Source organism: Pagrus major, chromosome 17, assembly GCF_040436345.1.
Source record: "Pagrus major chromosome 17, Pma_NU_1.0".
Classification (NCBI taxonomy): Eukaryota; Metazoa; Chordata; class Actinopteri; order Spariformes; family Sparidae; genus Pagrus; species Pagrus major.
The window spans coordinates 8,437,846-8,456,880 of NC_133231.1; the positions used below are offsets into that span (position 1 = coordinate 8,437,846).

The 19,035-nt window shown below is 39.9% G+C and overlaps 1 protein-coding gene across 1 annotated transcript in view; it reads right to left on the reverse strand.

Annotated features, from left to right (window-relative positions):
• LOC141011850 (zinc finger protein 236-like) overlaps positions 1 to 19,035 on the reverse strand; it is a 56,565-nt gene that overhangs the window by 22,833 nt on the left and 14,697 nt on the right. The window contains exons 7-21 of the mRNA XM_073485175.1: positions 16,355 to 16,477; positions 15,033 to 15,206; positions 14,084 to 14,261; positions 13,532 to 13,804; positions 12,458 to 12,661; positions 12,190 to 12,322; positions 10,264 to 10,524; positions 9,900 to 10,132; positions 8,753 to 8,854; positions 6,200 to 6,342; positions 5,531 to 5,634; positions 2,611 to 2,762; positions 2,072 to 2,248; positions 1,435 to 1,741; positions 126 to 229 (exon numbers count right to left, since the gene is read on the reverse strand). Of these exons, the coding sequence (XP_073341276.1) occupies positions 126 to 229; positions 1,435 to 1,741; positions 2,072 to 2,248; positions 2,611 to 2,762; positions 5,531 to 5,634; positions 6,200 to 6,342; positions 8,753 to 8,854; positions 9,900 to 10,132; positions 10,264 to 10,524; positions 12,190 to 12,322; positions 12,458 to 12,661; positions 13,532 to 13,804; positions 14,084 to 14,261; positions 15,033 to 15,206; positions 16,355 to 16,477 (2,668 nt within the window). The remainder of the gene's footprint in view (positions 1 to 125; positions 230 to 1,434; positions 1,742 to 2,071; positions 2,249 to 2,610; positions 2,763 to 5,530; positions 5,635 to 6,199; positions 6,343 to 8,752; positions 8,855 to 9,899; positions 10,133 to 10,263; positions 10,525 to 12,189; positions 12,323 to 12,457; positions 12,662 to 13,531; positions 13,805 to 14,083; positions 14,262 to 15,032; positions 15,207 to 16,354; positions 16,478 to 19,035) is intronic.

Below are 19,035 nucleotides of genomic sequence, written 5' to 3' on the forward strand. Positions count from 1 at the left end.
ATCAAATCTCCTGTCTTGTATCAAAAACTTCTTCAAATATGACTTTAATTCCACAACTAATAAGAACCCTGAAGAGTAAAATTAAAACAACTTTAAGAGACAAATTCTAGCAATAAAACTCCAACCTGTATGTGTCTTCACATGACAGTCCAGGGTAGATTTCACTGTGAAGCTCTTCCCACATTCATCACACTTGTAAGGTCTCTCTCCTGTATGGATCCGAATGTGCCTGACATTGAAGCGGATGGACACAGGGCACAAAGACAAAAAAGAGATTCATGGTTGGAACAAAGAGAGCAAGTAAATAATGGAAGCAGACGGCACAACATTCAGGCTCGCCAGTGTTTAATTGTTACTACCCATGAGCACTCTTCCATATCACGCCTTTAGCTCCCAGTGCTGTTGTTGTGCGGCCTCCAAGAACTTGCACTTTGACTTCAAATATGAACATTTAAATAATAAATGTGGCTCAATGTGGAGAATATGAGTTGCTTAGGAGAGAAAAACAAATCAAAGCTCAGTTTATAAAAGTGGTTGGAACAGGTCCAATAACATGGACCAGCTTCTGAAGAGTGTATTTATTTCTACCACATAAACAATTCTTATCCCAAAGCAAAGCGTTTTCACATTCTTTCAGTCATTTTCCAAATGTTATTATTTGTAACGTATTGTCATTTTTGCACTTTTCATCTTCAATTAGGAAATCTGGCACATTAATGCCTCTGTAAATTGCACAGAACAACCCACTCACCCATGACATGCTGTTATGGTGTGTTTTAGGGTTCAAATTAATGAACTGACAGAAAAGAAGACAGAACTTGGCTGCTTTGTTAAATCATGCAGAATTTTGGCTACATAGGAGTAAGGGAAAATAACTCCATTTAGACAGCAGAAAAACCTGGCTACACCTCTCCTCAGATTTAGTCTTTATGATGCAAAAAAGGAGGCCAAAGAAGGCAACTTCTTACCAATCATTTCATATTCCTGTATTTAAGTATGTTTGTAGTTTCTGCACACCTGGGGGTAAAAAGGCTAACATGTTGCTTATATGTGCATACCACCACCTACTTTATTGTGATCACCTTTACATGCTTTCTATCAAATAAGTTTTGCAATGAGACATTTTTATCTACTGCTTTTTACATAGCAGTGCTAATTAGATTAGTTTTCACACATTTGTGGGATCAACTGCTCATGTTACAGTTATTATCGTCATTACAGATCAGAATGTGTTGGTATTATGAGCCATATATATACTGAATGTCCACAATTATTAGAAAAGGCCAAAGTTGAAAAATTCTGGAATTTCTCTAAAGCAATCGTAAAACAATGTGTTTGGTATATGAAGTATTTGAATTGTATCTGAACTTTGCCTCATAAAGTTCATGGCCGTAGCTGACATGTTGCTCCTAAAAGACTATATGTGATATTTACCTGACAAGGTCGCTGGGCTTCTTGAAGCTCTTGGGGCAGAAACTACAGCAGTTGGCGAACTTGGGTTCTGTTTCCAGTTCCACGGCCTTGTCTTTGATTTCGCTGATTCGATCCCTCTCGGCCGCCGACTGGGCAAGGATCCGCTCCGACACCGAGGCCTCTTCGCCGGGATCCTTCGCCAGCTCGGCTGCCTGCTCCTCGGTGAAAGTGATGATTTCTAGGCCCCTCCTCTTTGCATTCTTTTGCTCCCCATCATCATCCTCATCCTCCTCCTCTTCCTCGACGTCTTGACTATCCAGACCTATAACTGTGAGATATGGGGCCTGTTATCACTGTGTGTCTTTCGGTTACACCTCGTGCTAGGCAGCTCAAGCTAAGGCGAAGATGTGTTTGAAATGAAACACTTTCATCTTGAGTCTTATCCCAGCAGCAGGAATTCTGCTCGAAAATTACACCAGATTTTCTGAACAGTAGTGAAGAAACAACTTCAAACCTTCTGTTCATTATTTAAAAAAACACAAAAAGCAATTTGTTTCATGCTGACAGACTGTATATGAGCGTTTTCCCTCATTCTAAAATCATTTTCATGTTCTTGTACATGTAATGAAACATCCGACAGTCATCTCGGCATCCTTACTTTGATCCTCCACGGCATGCTCCTTCTTCATATGCTTTTTACACAGCAGGCTGGTCCTGAAGCTCTCGTCACACATGGAGCATTTGAAAGACTTGATGTGAATTATCATGTGGCGGTTCAGGCTGCCGTTGGTGGTAAATGAGGCGTCACAAACATTGCACTTGAAGGGTTTTACTCCTGTCAGTGAGAGATGAGAGATTACATTTTAAACTCTTTGGGAGTTTTTAATGAAGAAAGTTCATTCAAAAACAACTTAAAAACCCCAAAATATAAAACTGGGTATCTTTTTGTATTCTTTCTCATTTACCTTGTGTCCTAAGTGCTAAAAGTCCCTAAAAAAGAACTTTAATGACATTTTGTTATATTTGCATTTTGATGTATCTTGAATTGCACAGCACACAGTAACAATTGTCTGGATTCCAATATAAATATGACATATTAAATCGTGTTCGCGACCGTTAAAGGCTTCATCCGTCAAATCAGATCAATTTAGGACGACAATTGGAGATTTCTCAGCACCTGGTACAAAGCGAGCTCACCTGTATGTGTATTGAGGTGGGACTTCAGCACTCCGGCTGATACAAATGCTCGTCCGCAGAGGTGACATCTGAATGGTTTCTCCCCAGTATGGGAGCGCACATGCTGCTTCAGATGGCTTGACTTTTTGAAGCCCTTATTACACCAATTGCACCTGTAAAGGAAAAGAAAAGAGCCCCGTAATTGTTGATGTTGTTTACACTACCACTCACAAGATGCCAAATTTGAGGATAAACTGACAGACCCGAAAAGGTAACTAGTCCGCATAGTCACTTGACACATTAGTCTGATGATGGGCTTGATTTATATTTAATGGAAATGAAAGGTTGAATACATTCCTAAAAATGTAATAAGGCAATGTTCTGTGCACACTATCTACCTTCTTTGCAGTTTATTTTGAATCTTAACTCTCTAGCTCTATCTGTTCAGCAGCTTGCAAAGCAGGGACACAGCGTGCATACACGTCTTTCTTTTACAAATGAGTATGTTTCCTTAATAATCTTCGAGCAAAACTGCATTTTCTACCAGGATTTATCATAGACACCACTGAAATCCCAGTGATGTGACTTAATGTCGCTTTGAGAGCGGCATTCAGCAAAAATGATAAGCCTTTTGCTGACAGCCAAGTGTCCACAGTCCCCAAAGCAGCTGGTAGGTGAAATAAAGGTTATGTTTGTTATTTGTCACATTGGCAGGTTTGAGATACTGTTAATTAAACTGTGTGATGTTCTGAAACACTGAATACACCTGGAATTATGTCCATGTCACAGGAAGTAAGGGAGTATAAATGCAACTTTTCTATTGAGTAGAAAACATAATTAATTTGGGTTTAAAAGTAAGCCATTGACTTCACTATCATATTTTCAGTTGAAGCTTTGGTTGATGTGTCTAATTACAGAGTGTCTCATTCCATTTAATGAACAAATATGAAACCGGACTGTATACACACTATGCCTGTATTCACTGATCAGCCACAACACTGAAACCACTGACAGGTGAAGTGAATAACATTGATCATTCCGCTACAATACAATGATCTGCTGGGAAATCTTGAGACCCTGTTTCCATGTGGGGCCACTCGAACACAGTTGCAGCAGGTCATAAAGAGCTCAAGGCATCAACAGGGTATTCCCCTGATCCCAATCTGATTGAATATCTTGAGACATATTGAAACAAGTCTGGTCCATGGAGCCCCACTTCATAAACCACAGGACTCAAACCCCTTTTTCAAGGTGGTTCGGGTGCTGGTTCAGAGCCAGTGCCCACTCTGGATTCAGTTCTTTGCATTTTGACAGCCAAAGGACTGCCAGAAAACTGGTTCCAAGGCAGCACCAGGACGTTGCTGGTCTAGAACAAAGACCTGCTTATGCCAGGTGCTGGGGGCAGGACTATTGTGACCAAGAACCAACTAAAAGCACTTATGACCACCATTTTTAAAAAACCAGAGCTAGTGTAGCGTGTTATGACTTATCCATCGAATAATCAAAAGATTTTCACTATGGATGCCCAGTCGGAGCAAAAGTGGCCTGAGGACTGGTCCTGTTTGAATGCAAAGTAGGCAAGCAAAGCCAGGAGCAACACTTGTAAAGAGTTTGATCCTGGCGAGAGTTACAGTAGTTTTTCCTAGCAATGCAGGGAAATTGGAGACGTATACAGTGACTGAATGACCGCTGCCAACGTCCTGGTGCCAGACACCACAGGACAACCCCAGAGTTTGGTTCCATGTCTCGACGGGTCAGAGCCAAGTTTGATTCATGATGCAGCTTTCTATGGGTAAACTAATAGAAAAAAATCAGTATGACGTAAACCTCCTGAAGTACTTATGCATACTGGTCCAAGTCTCAGTATTTGATTCTGTCCCGATCTGCAATGACACTCTAATTCATCTTGATCAATGACCAAGTAAGAGATAGATTTTGACCAGAAAATGCTGTACCAAGGGAAAATGCAAAGAGGAGACCAGCAGAAGATAATGCCCAGAGATGGAGAACCTGTCGGACAGAAAATGGTTGCTTTACCCACCACCGCTCATCGGGCCCAAGTGCTGCAGTGCAATCATGTGTAAATGCCAAAATGAATGGGCAAAAGCCACTCATGAGTTACATAGAGTTTGCCAAACTGCTCTCAAAAGTACTCTGACAGCACAAACAAAAAGATTTTTTGGTCGGATGGGACAAAAATTGTACTCTCTGGCATTTACTTTTCATTTTTTAATACAATTCCTTCTGTGACATGTGGCATTGGCAGCATGATGATTGGCGAGAACTGAGAGGGCATTGAACAGAGTGCAAACAGAAGCAGAATTGGCAAAGATTCACTTTCCAGCACGCATTGCTCAGCCAAGGCAACAGGAGTAGTTATGAAAAAGTCACTGAAGGACCTCAAATGGCACAGCCAAATAATGAACCACAACCATCTTGGCCTCCTCCTTCTCCGCCCACCAAGTACAGCTACAGCAGGAACTGAAGCTGTCCAGCATGAATCCCCTCTGGGATTTCAAACTTGTTTTATGAAATCTAACGAGAGTGTCTGTGGGGGTTTGCTCTTGCAAATTAAATTTAAAATCTGACCACCACTTGTCGCTTTTACGATTTGTGTTCTATTTTGTCTCTGCATTGGGTGTGCTGTCAGTCTGTAACACATTTCCTGTCTCCACCAGGTCTCTATGAAAAGGAGAGCCTGTGTTTTAATGAGATTAGCTGTCGAAATAAAGGGTAAACAAAAAAATACACGAATAAATAAAGTCTATTCTAAACATAGATTACACAGAAGGCAGAAATGATCTCAGATAAATACAGGTGTGCAAAAAGAGCGGAGGAAGACTTGAAGCTGTAATTACCACTACTGGTGCTTTTACAAAGGGATGGAATTTAAAATGTGAGAAGGTGAGTGCACTTTAAAATAAATAAGTCAGATTTAAACCTGTAGGCTCTCTTGCTGTTGTCCTCACTGTCATCCTGGTAGTCCTGTGTTTCAGTGGTCAGCTGAAGCTCACCCTGACTGCCCTGCTGAAGAAGTCCATTTGTCTAGATAAGAAAAGACAAATCAACAAAATGCACTCACTTTAACACAGATAAACATACTGTACATGTATCAAGTGTCTTTGATCTAATTTAGATATGTCTTCAATGGGAATAGTTTGACATTTTGGGTTCTAATTCACTCAGTCAAATGATAAATATTTCACGTTGGTGTTAGTATTTTTAAAATGGAGCTAAAACAGATTATGTTAGCATAAAGACAGGAAGCCTAGGAGTAAGAGATAGCTTGGCTCTCCAAAGTTCAAAACACAGCAAATCACTTGTAGTGTACTGTTTAATACCCTTTGCTCTACAAACTAATGATATTGTGTTATTCAAGACGGCTGTTAGAAATAAGCACAAAGTGAAAAATAGAAGATGAAAATGAATAAAAACACAACAGGCTACCCAGTGTCTTACATAATCGCTGATTAAGCCTTAAATCTTAAATATCATTAATAACAATAAGTCTGACAATGTTTTGTTCAAATGTGCTATTTAAATCTGAGATTTAAAAGGACAGGTGAATGTAGGTAGTGGATAAGGGCACTCCTGGAGCCCCGTAACTCACCACCTCAGCACTGGAAACATGGAGCAGATTTGGCGGATGATAGCTGGAAGACAGGGCCTGAGACTCCAGGGTGCTGGAATCCTGAAGCTGCTGGACAGTGGAGAACTGGGGCTGACTATAGCTCGAGTCAGTGATGGTGAAGCCTGAGGGGAGTCAAAGGAGAGGGATCAGTCTCTAAAGTTAATGATCTGATTTAAAGGAACTATCATCGACTGACTGCAATATTGGCTCTTCAAGGAATTAAAACAATACATTGGCTATTTGATTTTCTATTGAATAATTATTCAACAGTTTTTGACTTTGCAAGTACACATACACTATATAGATACTATAGTGCAGTTTTGTAAGCAATGGAAGAGTTTATAGTAAAAATGCTCACCAAAAGAAAAACCTAAAGATTGAAACACAATTTTGTCTCTGAGCAAAAATAATATTATTATTTGCACAACATAGCAAAATAACAGACAGAAAAATGGCCCATCAAGAGGATGGATGCCTTTTATAGATTTTGAATTATTGAACTTTGAGCAAAACAAATCAATCACTGAAATTGATGACACCTGACACAAAATTATTTTAAACCAAATACAAGCTCAGGGATTACAGCCTGCAGCAGCTATATGATAGATGATGAATAGCCTTGAGTCTGTTATTTCTAAGAGATCTGTTTGTAACCCATCCAAAACCCCTCAAAAACACTAGACAAGGAATGTTATGTGACCACAAATAGCTGTTGAAGTGCTCATATGTAACTAATTAATGCATTGAAAGAAACAGTGACGAGCATTAACCTCTGGCATACGTGTTACTGTAACCTAACATTGTGTTCATATATAGTTATCAATGTATTTATTTGTCATTTGCTGATGACTCTAAAGTAGGTAGCACAGATGCTATATTAAACAGTAACTAGTTATCAGATGGAGTGTGTATGAACAAAAGATAAATATTGTTCATTTTTTTGTTGTTTATTGTAACAATGTGCACAATGTTTGCACATTTTAGCAAGCAAGCAGAAATAATGCTGATTTTAATAACAGGCATGCATGACGAGGAGAGCAAGCTTGGTCTATGAAATTGATCCGTCAGAAAATGTTAATACTGCATTTAAAAAGGAACAATATTGGTTGGTTTCTAGGTCTATCACTTATGGTCTGATTTTTTATGAATTATTTGACTGTATTAATATATTGTTTCTTGTTTTTTTATTTATTTAGTGACCAGGTGGGCGCTGCGCTTCACTAATGTACTCTTGGAATATATGTTGGTATGTGTGTAAGTGTTATACTGTACTATTGTGTCAGTATATCATTCACCTGCTGTGTGCCATTTGACTTGTGTATCCCTTCTGGTGATTAAAGTTATTAAATAACGTAACATTAACTTGTCACCTGCCTTTGACTTACAAACACTCAGAAATGTGCGGTCAAAAAAGTATTCTAATTTATGGGTTGAAAATAATAAAACTGTTCATTGAAATTCTGTTTCACTATTCAGTCTACATTTGACTGAAAGACTGTTTTCTATACAGTTTAAATTTAGAAATTTGTATTCAACCAATTGCAATAGATTTCAAACTTGGTTCTTTAAAGGTTTTCAAATTGGACAAAACACAATAAACTACTGAACCCAAAAGGAAAAAAAGTTCAAAGCTCCTTTTTGTAATTTTTACCAATCCGGGTGCTCATTATTTATCCATGTGGCAGTTTAAGAGCCTCTCATTTGCTGCATAACCTCTACTGTATGTGAACCTCAAATGAGGCACAGCGCAGTCACCTGTGAACTTGGAGCTGTGGCAATTTACCAAATGAGACTCTGAGATAAATGAGATGGCTGTTTTGAGAAAGCGCTGTATTACAAAAAACAAGACAACACAGGGTTTCCCACATAAAACCCCAGGGATCAATGTCACAACCTAGACCAATCCCAACTACATTATACATGGGAGGGGAATACTGTGTCCTCATGCCCGGGCACATGAACCTTGTGCTCTTGAAAATGTAATGATACTCAAGGCCATACTGCCCTAAAATGATGAAATTCCAGGTCTGTTCTTGACAGATAAAGAGGTTGCAGTGCCTTCTGAGGGAACAGAACAGGTAGATCTGCCTGACAGATGTTTGCTGCCCAAAGTCCAATATTCTGCTTCCACAGCACCTAGGCCACCAAAACAGTCAGTTGGCATCGTGGCAACTTGGTGGAGTAAAGCAGCAACCATATGCTTGAGAGCACTACACTTGATTAAGATTTATACTATGGAGAGGGCGAGAATGGAGAGAGATGGAAAGACACTTTCACAGATGGTACGTGTAATATGGCCAAATTAACTGTTCAGTTCGTGGTGGGACTTGTAGAGTCTGGCTTTTTCTGACAACCAACAACTGCTGTCTTATTCGACAGACTGGTGAAGCTGAAAGAAAGTTTATTCTATCATTAATGTTTTTGTTTGATCGACTTCTTTTTAATGAAATCTAAAGTGAGAGATTTCATTACTAACTTACCAACTCGCTAAAGCTCGTGACAAAACTGTGTGTGTTTGTTGTGTGTTTGTACCTTGCGTTAGAGCTTGCTGGTCGAAGGAAGGCTGAGGGAGTGCTGGTGTCTCAAACTGGCTGATATTCTGAGGCAAAGCATGTTGGGTAGTCACATACGAATCTGTCCCCACAGAGAACGAGATGCACAGTAATACAACAGGTTAGTAGGCTGGTACTCACAAAGACAAAGACTGATAAAAAGGATATTTTAACTGTTAAGGCACAGAAAGCAGTCATTGTTCTAGTCTTGTTGTTATTTTTGTCTTCATGTTTGCTGTTCACACACTGTGTATGCTCAGGTCACCAATCAACACAAACAGTGTCTCGTGGAAATAATTAGTCTAAATAATTATATCAACTACACACAGTTCATCGTGGCGAGTCAAGTGAACTGTGAAAACTGACAATTGGTTCATTATAAAAATAATAATTGCAAAAATAAAAGAGAAACAAATTGGGGTTATACTGGGTCTAGCTCATTGCTGCATATAACTATGAAAACACTATGAACCCGTCTCCACCTTTAAATGTTAACAATGTAAGTCCTTTGCATGCAGCGTAAATGTCAGTCTATACGCCATTAAAATGTCATCAAATATACACAGCTGAGGTCAAGAGTACTGAATTTGACTACACGACATGCATTTTAAGACTGAGGCAGTTTGGTGTTTCAGGAGAATCCATATGAAATAGTTACAAAAAGTAAACTGTGAAAAACAACTTTTAGAAATTGAAGTAGATTGGTTGGTTTAATTCTGAAGTACTGGTCTTTACAGATGGATTTTAGGGTTAGCAATGCCATGTTATGTGTGGTTTGAGAGGTCTCCATAGTACCAAAATGACACATTCTCAACATATGCCTTAACTGGATCATTCTCAGTTTTTTTCTAAAATCTCGGACGAAAATCTGTGTTCTGAGGTTTAAATGTGAACCATTTATTAAAATTTCAAGCGGCAACTTAGTGATTTGAAGAATAATGTCATTGTTACAACAAATTCCAGGAATTTTGTGGTTACTTTGCGTCTCTCTGTAGACATTTGATTGACCTTCCAACAACAAACACACAAGACGCTGTCATCCAGGATCCCTGAGTCTGTACCCTGTGGTCCTGCTGCTAATCCATCCATGATGTGCAACCACTGGCAACACCTCTGCCCCTGCTTACCTTCTCCTTGGACAAGGGGTTGGTCAGTCAGGGGTGCCTCCAACGTCACTTGTTGACTTCCATTCACCACCTCTGACTGGCCCAGACCCAGCATGCTTTGCTGGTCTGCCGAGGAAGCAGGTGGTTGCTGGAGGGAATCTCCCTCTATTTCCACCTGCATATCGTGGGCCACAGTGCCTCCACCTAAGGGGTCGTCTGTTGACTGGGGCTGCAGCTGCTGCGCCAGTTCATACCTGATATGGCAGAACAAGAAATGCACAATCTTAAAATAATGATTGATGCACATTTGTGTTTTTATATTTAAAACCACAAAGTGTTTTTATATTTAAAACTACATATATAAAAACCATGACAAAGCCCAAACCTGTGTGTCTTCATGTGCTTCCTGCAGTTGGGTGATGACTTGAAGGTCTTCTGGCAGTAGGGGCACATGTAAGGTCGGAGGTCGCTGTGGGTTGTCATGTGGCGTCGCAGGCTACCGCTGGTGGTGAACGTGGTGTCGCACATCAGGCACTTGTACGCCTTCAGGCCGGAGTGGGTCCTGATGTGAGCCTTGAGGACTCCTGAGGAGGCAAAACCTCTACTGCACTGCACACACTTGAAGGGCCTTTCTCCTGTGTGAGACCTGAGGTGATAAAATGATGAAGTGATTTAAAATGTGGTCATATTTATACTGGAAACATCTTTCCAAGTTTTTTTAATGTTTTTTTTTTTTTTAATGTGTTGCCGTCCAAGCTTCATCAGTGAATCAAGGGAGCTGTCACAACTGGCAATTATGGATCCTGTTCGATCCTGCCACCAAAGAAGACAAATACAGGGACAGACTAATCCTGTGAGTCTGTCACAATGTGAAGGCTAGAAAGGTTAACAGAGATACACAGATCAAAAAATCTTAGTGCTTAGGCTACTGATCATTCTTAATGCTATTTAATGTTCTCTTTATGCACGTAGGAAAAGGCCATTTTAAATTTAGTCTAACTACGTGCACTGTTGGGGTATTAAAACAAAGTACATAACTCTAAATGACCTTGAAATACAGCATTAGATTTGCAATAATGGGAATGGGTATAGTATTCGGTTGATTTGATGATTCTTGTTTGATGGGAAATTGGGGGTGTTCCTGCCTTTTATCTATCTGTTTACTACTCAATTCTTTTTTCACACCCTCTTCTGGCTTGCATCAATTTCAAAACCTCACCTCCCATAGTACAAATTGATCAGATTTGTAAACATGTCTTCTCCTGTTCTGCTCTTTGAGTTTTGACTGTGTGCCGACAAGCTTAAGTCTTAAGCTAAAGTAAACTTACTAAGCTGAACACTATTCTCTGTAGTTCCCTGACATGATTTGAAAGTTCAGAAGAACCATTTCCAGAGAGTGAAGAGATCTGCTGCTCTGCCCTCCTAAACGGAAAGGGACAATGTAATGGTAAGTGAATAGTCAGTCAAGCAGTAGGGTTCATCCTCTGAGAAAGAGAAATACAAATAGTTGGCATCAGGGATACTTCCATCAAAGTATTTTCAGTTAAGTTCCCTTGGAACCCATACAGAGTTAATGTAGCTAAAATCAGGATCTGTTTTGTGTTTCCATTGCAGACAGTACTCGGGTGGTTGTTAAAAGCTGGGTGTTGGGGGCAACCTTTCACTTTTACAGATGTTGGAAAATATCAGGAGAGACTGGACACAAAACTCTCCCTTCAAATGTATAACGGACAGAACCACATTCCTTGGTGGAAATGTGGCTTTAAGTCATACTTGACGAACAGAGCCAGTAATTGTTGGTGATGCCCCTCTCTGATTTTCTCTCTGAAATTTGGATTTCCTGCAAAAATACAGTGTGAACGCTGACAGCTGAAGTGATTTTGGAAAAACTGCTGAATATGCAGAAATGTGAAAAATAATTGCCTGAAATGCATAAAACTATAATGCATTGCACTACACTGCTTATGTAGTAGTAGCAGAAGTAGAAGTAGTAGTACAAATAGTCGTAGTAGTAGTAGTAGTAGTAGTAGTAGTAGTAGTAGTAGCAGCAGCAGAAATCATAGTAGTACAAGTAGTCGTAGTAGCTGGACATATGCTGAAGTAGTAGCAGAAACAAATTTGAAAAAATCCCTTGATATCTGAACAGTTTCTGTATCTCCAAATTTGTAGGAGGAGAAGCCGGACGAAAAACATGCAGAAGGCGGAATAATAAAGGAGAAGAACAATAGTGTGAATGCCTATAGCAATGTATCAATTATCAGCAGATGAATCAATAAATATTTAAATAGTTATATAAGTGACATAGTGTTACCTGACATGCTGTTTCAAATGGCTCGATTTCTTGTAGGCCTTACTACAGAACTGGCACTTGTATGGCCGGTCATTGCCCACCACCTCCAGGTACTGTTGGAAAGCCAAGCGAGGGTTCTGGGATGGGATGAGGCCTGTTGAGCAGCATGTGAACAAGAGTCAGGCGGACAACTGAAGGATACATTCCACTTCAACCCAAGGACAACTGTCTACAATTGTGAACACAGATGCAACATCGGCCACATATGCCTGTGAACACGTGCTCTTACCAAAGTCAGTGATGAGGATGGGTTCCTGCAGGGGGATGTCAGGCAGAGGTAGGTTACTCTTGGACACTTTGGCTTTGTTGGTTTTTCGAGGGAACTTGTGCTTCTTCTGCTGTAAGCTTTTGAAGTGAGAAGCAATGTGTGTTTTCCTGTGGCCTGATGTGCGAAAGATCTTGTCACAGTGAGGGCAGGGGAAAGGACGGGCACCTGGGAAAAGTGGGGAAAAAATAACACTTTTGGAGAATTAGTATTTAGAGAATTACACTGAATCTGACATATGAACAAAAAGTGAAAGATTCCAAAAAGCTGCCCCTAAGCCAATCTAAATAAAATATGAAACTCACACATAAACCAAAAAGCAAGCTCATATAATTTTTATTAAATTTTTTCTACAAAATGTTACAAAGCCTTTCAAGTAGCAGGAGACGATATATATTTCTATAAAATCCAAATTACAGCACAAGGAAAAGTGACAAAGATAAGAAAGTGTATGAGCACATAGCAGCCGAGGACATATTTATCAAAAAAGACTTAGCTTAGAGCTAACACATAACCAGAACTAAAGTAAACACCTAACATAAACAGTGCCATTACATAGCAATTAGAGAGACAACACTACTGCACATTGCACAGATGCACATAATAATCAAACTGTTACACAGTTTTGTTTATTCACACTAATGCTGACATTTCATGTCCAGGGGAGGATCCTTTAAGGTAATCTCTCTAAGAGCATAAACAGAATGATTGCAAACACATGATGTCAATAAGGACTCTGTCTGTAGCAGCATATTTACACAGGTCTAGCTCTAGTTATATGCCGTATAATTTATAATAACATTTAGCTGAATACTAAATGATAGAGGCTGCCAGGAAACTGAAAACATTATGTTGACAGTTCATATATGTCACCTGAAACTTATGCAAATACTGAATATGTTGGCATACAGAATACTGTTCAACATGTGCATGATGCGACATGAGAAATAAGCCAATAAAGTGAAATAAGTGCATTCAAATGTTGATTTTACTTTGGTTTTAAATGTAACCGTTTCATGAAGTGGACCTGCTTCTCACCTGTATGCAGACGCATGTGTACTTTCATGCTGCCAGAAGTGGAGAAGCACTTCAAACAGCACTGACACTCAAAGGCCTTGATACCCGTGTGCGTTTTCATGTGTGCTGTGAGGGTGCTCTTGACAGCAAAAGCTCTGAAGCACTGTTTGCACTTGAAAGGCTTCTCGTGGGTGTGGATACGGATGTGGCGGACGAGGTCGCTGGGTTTCTTGAACTCCTTGGAGCAGTATGGGCAGCCATGCCAGCGGACGCCGTTCTCCTCCCTGATAGAGCCTAGAAAGGAAGGGAGAGTCACGCAGCTGTGGTGTTTCTTTCAGATGATGGCTAGGTGCTGCAACTGAAGGCTGTTATCACTGAATTAATCTGTTCTATACTGTTGCAAATCATTTATTGCAGACAAGCATGTATTTTTTAAGTTGCTAATATTTGGTGTATAACATTTACTTGGTGAACAATTAAAGTAATTCATTAGTTATTATCTGAAGATTTCTTTGTGATTAACTTCATAATCTTTTCTGCACCATGGTTTACATTCTGTGATATCACCCCTACCTGGCATTTGTATAGGTTTCTTGAAAATGCTCCTTTTCTTCTCCCTGACTGGTTTGTCAGGACCTTGTACTTTCTTGCTCTCTACAGCAGCGCCCTCAGTGGTCTGGTTCTGCGACTCTCTGGACGTGGCTTCACCCTGTGGCTGGACCACACTCAGCCCGCTGTTCTCCAGGGCTTGCTACAGAAACAGAAGAGTAAAGGCCACAGCTTAAAAAGCCTTCATGTACAAAACACTACAGTTATTTAAATTCCAGTCAAATCTTAGTACATTATGTTTGCCATGGTCCAAAGCTCAGTATTAATCACATCGTTTTGTGCTGGAGAGCAGATGCTCTATTCAACTCTCCAGCAGTATTGATTTATAAAGTTTCCTGGTCCAAAATCATTATCATTCTGTTTGGATCATGTTTCCACCACTGTGAAAAATCCTGACACTAAATCAGCAAAGGAAAGCAAATCATTTAGGTTCAAACAAACATTATTTCAGAGATCACTGACTGAGTTCTGAAATTCCTCTTTTCATCCATTTCTGTGTCCACATATATTCCCAGTGTGGGTCCTCCAATTTCCATCTCAATCATTTCCACATAAATGGTTCGACTTACGTTTTAAGATCCAAAGTGCTAGGTTCTGATGTGTGTGTGTGTGTGTGTGTGTGTGTGTGTGTGTGTGTGTGTGTGGAGCTGTATGTTTGTGTTTGTGTGCTCTTGTGCCTTATAGTTAGCACCTCACACAAACAGAGAGACACCAAGAATCTTCCAAATAATGAGTTTTTGTTTATCCACTTGTGCATGTCATGTGCAGTCCTTAAAAGATAATAATATCTCATTCGCATACTGCAGGTTAGGTTTGAAGACTGTGGTTCCCAATCAGTCTGCTGGACTGTGAGTACCACTGAGTTTTGATCTCATCGTCTAATTTATTTAGTGGGTGAATGTCCTTCGCTCACCTGCAGGATGTCCGGGTTGATGGCAGTTTCCATGGCAATCGCTGGCTCTGGAGGTTGGGGCTGAGGTGTCTCCCCACTGACCTGTTCAGAAAGCTCTAGAAGTTGCTGGATGACATCTGTAACTCCCTCGCCGCCCTCTGACCCTCCAGTGGCCTGACCTGTTGTCTCTGTCTCCTGAGGGAGAAGAAGAGGGGCAATGTACCGGGGGGACAGGCGGTAATTTGAGAGTGGACTTTATTAGGGGCTCTCTGGGACATGGAGTTAGCAGAGCATTGGGCAGTAAGTGTCAGCCTCTGTGTGACTCATTGACACTTGTATCATGCATCATGCCAACAATGAGAATGAAATCAATACACACAGTAGCTGTGGTTAAATCAGCAAGTATGGTTCGTCCATGGATATGAGGCATGTTGCATTTTAACATCACTAAACTGTAATGAATAATTACTCATTAATCACCTACTGATTACCAAATAATGTTGACACATTGTTAGCATTGTTGTAAACAATAGAGGCCATCACTTAGAAGACTGAAAGGCTTTGGCTGCATTGTAGACTGTATGCCATGGCAAATTTGTTTGATTTATGGCAGAGTGGAAATTGATGGTAAACAGCAGTTTTGTGCTGCTCTTTTAGTGCAAATGAAGCTGAAGTTTTTAGAGCTTTGACAGCATCATTATCTACAAACAAAGAGAAAGATTGAAAAAAAACATCATCTGAAAAAGAATCAGTGAATGTAAATAAATACGGTGAGACAGAGGATCCAAAGGATCTTTCTCCACGAATGAAGCACATTAAAAGTAATGTGTCAAAAATTAAGTGATTTTTTAAATTTTAATGAAGTATAGCTATATGAAACTAGATGCCTTCTGTTTATTTGCTAAACTATACCCATTGTACGATGTATCTGTCCCTGCTTCTAAGAATAAGCATGTGAATAGTATTGTTTTTGTCTCCCTTTTTGCATGAGATAGTGGCTTATCACTTAACACAGGAAAAAGAAAGTTGAATCACACAGGGGAAAATTAAAAGTCAACCAAGTAAGACATATTCAATCCACAGAAACAATGTTATATGGCAGAAAGTAATCAACATTACTTGAGAAGGGTTAGAACCTTCATTTATCTCTCTGTGATAGTAACACGCCATTCTAACATAAATGGCAACTAATGGCGTGGCAAGACCCCTACTATGTCTTATTAAATTCATTCACCAGGGTCAAAAGAGAAGAATGAATACATCTGAATACATTCAAAGAAGATGCTGGGCAGATGACGCATTACAACGTTTTGTGTCACGTTTTCTGTGTCCTGTTCTCTTACCGGAGTGCTGGAGGGCACTTCAATCACAGAGATGTGCATCTTGCTGATGTGGGCATTCAGACTGCCCAGCTTTTTGAATGCACAGCTGCAGTCCATGCACGGGAACAGCGGTACACCTTTAACCTGTAAGAGAACAGAAACATGTACGAGACGTTATCCCTGGCTTCTACAGTATGTGTATGTTTGAATGTTAAAGCTCCCTTCCAGGCACTGAAAATCTTTAAAAAAAAATGTATTTCAGGGAAAAATGTAAGATGATCATCAAGTGGTAAATACCAAATGAACAGAAACCATCATGATGAAGTTGAAGTTGCAAATACTGGATGCCAGACATAAACTTCACTGGGTGCTTGTTAGTGGCCATGACATGAAGGTTGCTCTATAGATGTTTGATGATGTTTGCAAAGAAATAAAGGTTACATTAATTAATTTGCCTCTGTCCTTGTATATTGTTCATAAATTGGCCTTTCAAATGTATTTGTCTCGAGAACTGCTCAAGAATGTGCACATTCAATTACAGGTATGAATTATGACTTACTATAGTGCTTCCACCCCTCATAGTAATTTATTATCTGCAATAACATACAGTATGTAGGAGTTCGGAACTGTTCTGGTGAATATCACCACCTGGCTCTTGATTTATCAGAGTATGGTGTAAACAATACAAAGCAGGCAGGGCCCATAACTTGCACTGGCCACCATCAGCAGGTAAAGTATGACTTGTTTCACTCAACAGCGAAAACATTTGTGGTAATCAATGCACTGACATGTGCAATTCATCTTAAATTATCATTTTATTGTATGTCAATCTTAGTTATAAGTATCAGTAAAATACAGTCCTTTGATCACCACGAGCAGTGTTGAATAGAAAACGGTGTTGATTGAGTTGGTTGAATTCTGGGGAGGCAAAGGAAACCAGAGCAGGTACAGGCCCATTTGATTGGGTTTGGTAGATTTCTTTTTGAGTTTCAAGTTAGGTTTGGAGAATCCTAGGAATTGAGCAATGATGGGTAAGACGCTGAAGTAAGGAAGCAGTAAAAATTGTTTGAAAATTGAACCACTGAGAAAACCTCAATAACTAAAACTAGAACTACAGCATCACGGCTGTATGCCTCCGCGCACCAGTTCCAGAGCTGTGTGTTCCAAACATTATGCCTCTGCGCCGACAATAGCAAGTGGAAAAAAGGGAATGTTAGAATGTTAGGATAGTAACTAAAAATCCACAAGGTGTGACTGTTGAGTGTGCACTGAGGTAAAAGCTTTCGGGAAGTTGATTGCTTTTCTAAGAGGATCAAATCGCCTCAGTGGACAGGGATCGCTTAAAGGAAGTGGAGATTTTGAGATAAAAGGCGGCTGAACTTGGGAGTTACCAGAAAGGATGCAGTGTGTGGCCATAGCTCCACTAAGATGTTATCGAGTCATGATGATAGGTATGTGGCAGCTGGGTTAAGGATGAGGACGTATAGGAAATATAGCTGGACACAGGAGGAGTATCATTTCTCGTGGGGCCAGCAGTGTGTTTTCACCGTAGTGGTAATCATTAAGTTGGAGCCAAGGACTGTGAAAGAATGGAGAGAGGTGGAATAGATGTCATGTAAGGGGGTGGTGAAGAGAGTGAAGATAGAGTTGGCGACAATGACAAAAAAACGGGCAGAAATCAGGTCTAGGAGAAGGAAGAGGGGGGAGATGATGGAAATCATTAATACAGGGAGGTAGAAGACCTCAGAGGTCGAAGACCTCAGAGGTCAAGTTCTGCGTGAGGCTGTAATATATTTGGTGGTCGATGCAGAAAGGGAGAACTGGGGATAAGGGATATTAGAAAAGAATGAAATTCATTATTGTTCATCAGTGGGGTTTTGTTCATGGGGTCACACATTATCCTAGTGGAAAGGTGGTTGGGAAGTTTTTCTTTTCAAACTTTTTGAAAGGTTAAAATTTTAAGCCATCTGTCTTGGTAGTGCTAATGCATTATTCTATTGTCAACAGCCATTAAATGTGCTTACTTAGGCTGAAAGCTGCATGTGCAAAAGCTGGTTAAATAGGCTTAAACGAGACATTTTTTTCCTTTCCGACAGTGTGTTATATAGGATCCTGCTCATGTTGAAAGTCAAAAAGCTTACAAAGTCAGCGCCAACGGGAGCGTTTTAGCGTTTTAAAGCATGCAAACCTATTCTAGTAGTAACCCAAAACAAAACTGGGAACCTGAAAATGAGCAAAATATGTCTCCTTTAAAATGTTAACTGTTTGAGAGTAGATGAACATCCATCACTTAAAGCATTGGAAGTATCAGTCAAATTTGAAGGACCAAAAGTGGGCTGAAAGTGTCTGTTGAAGTGTACTGACCAAAAGCAGACGAAATCAGTTTGCGTGTCATTGCAGCTTTAAAAGACTTTTGTTTTAGAAACTTAAATCAAAAATTCCAAACCCACACTGTTGGTTAGGGTGACAGACGTTTCTATTTTCAGGGGACAGTCCCTGTTTTTGGTGACCTTTTCATTTTACTACTCAATACTGGTATCAACATCAGCCTCAAAGATTGTAATTGGTAATACTAGATACACAACTGCACACTCTAACTCTAACCATTTGAACATCAGGTTCTGCTAGGCTTGGTTATTTTTAACTTTTAATATAGACAAATTCAAATGTAATACGTTTACCGAAGTGGGGCTTGAATATTG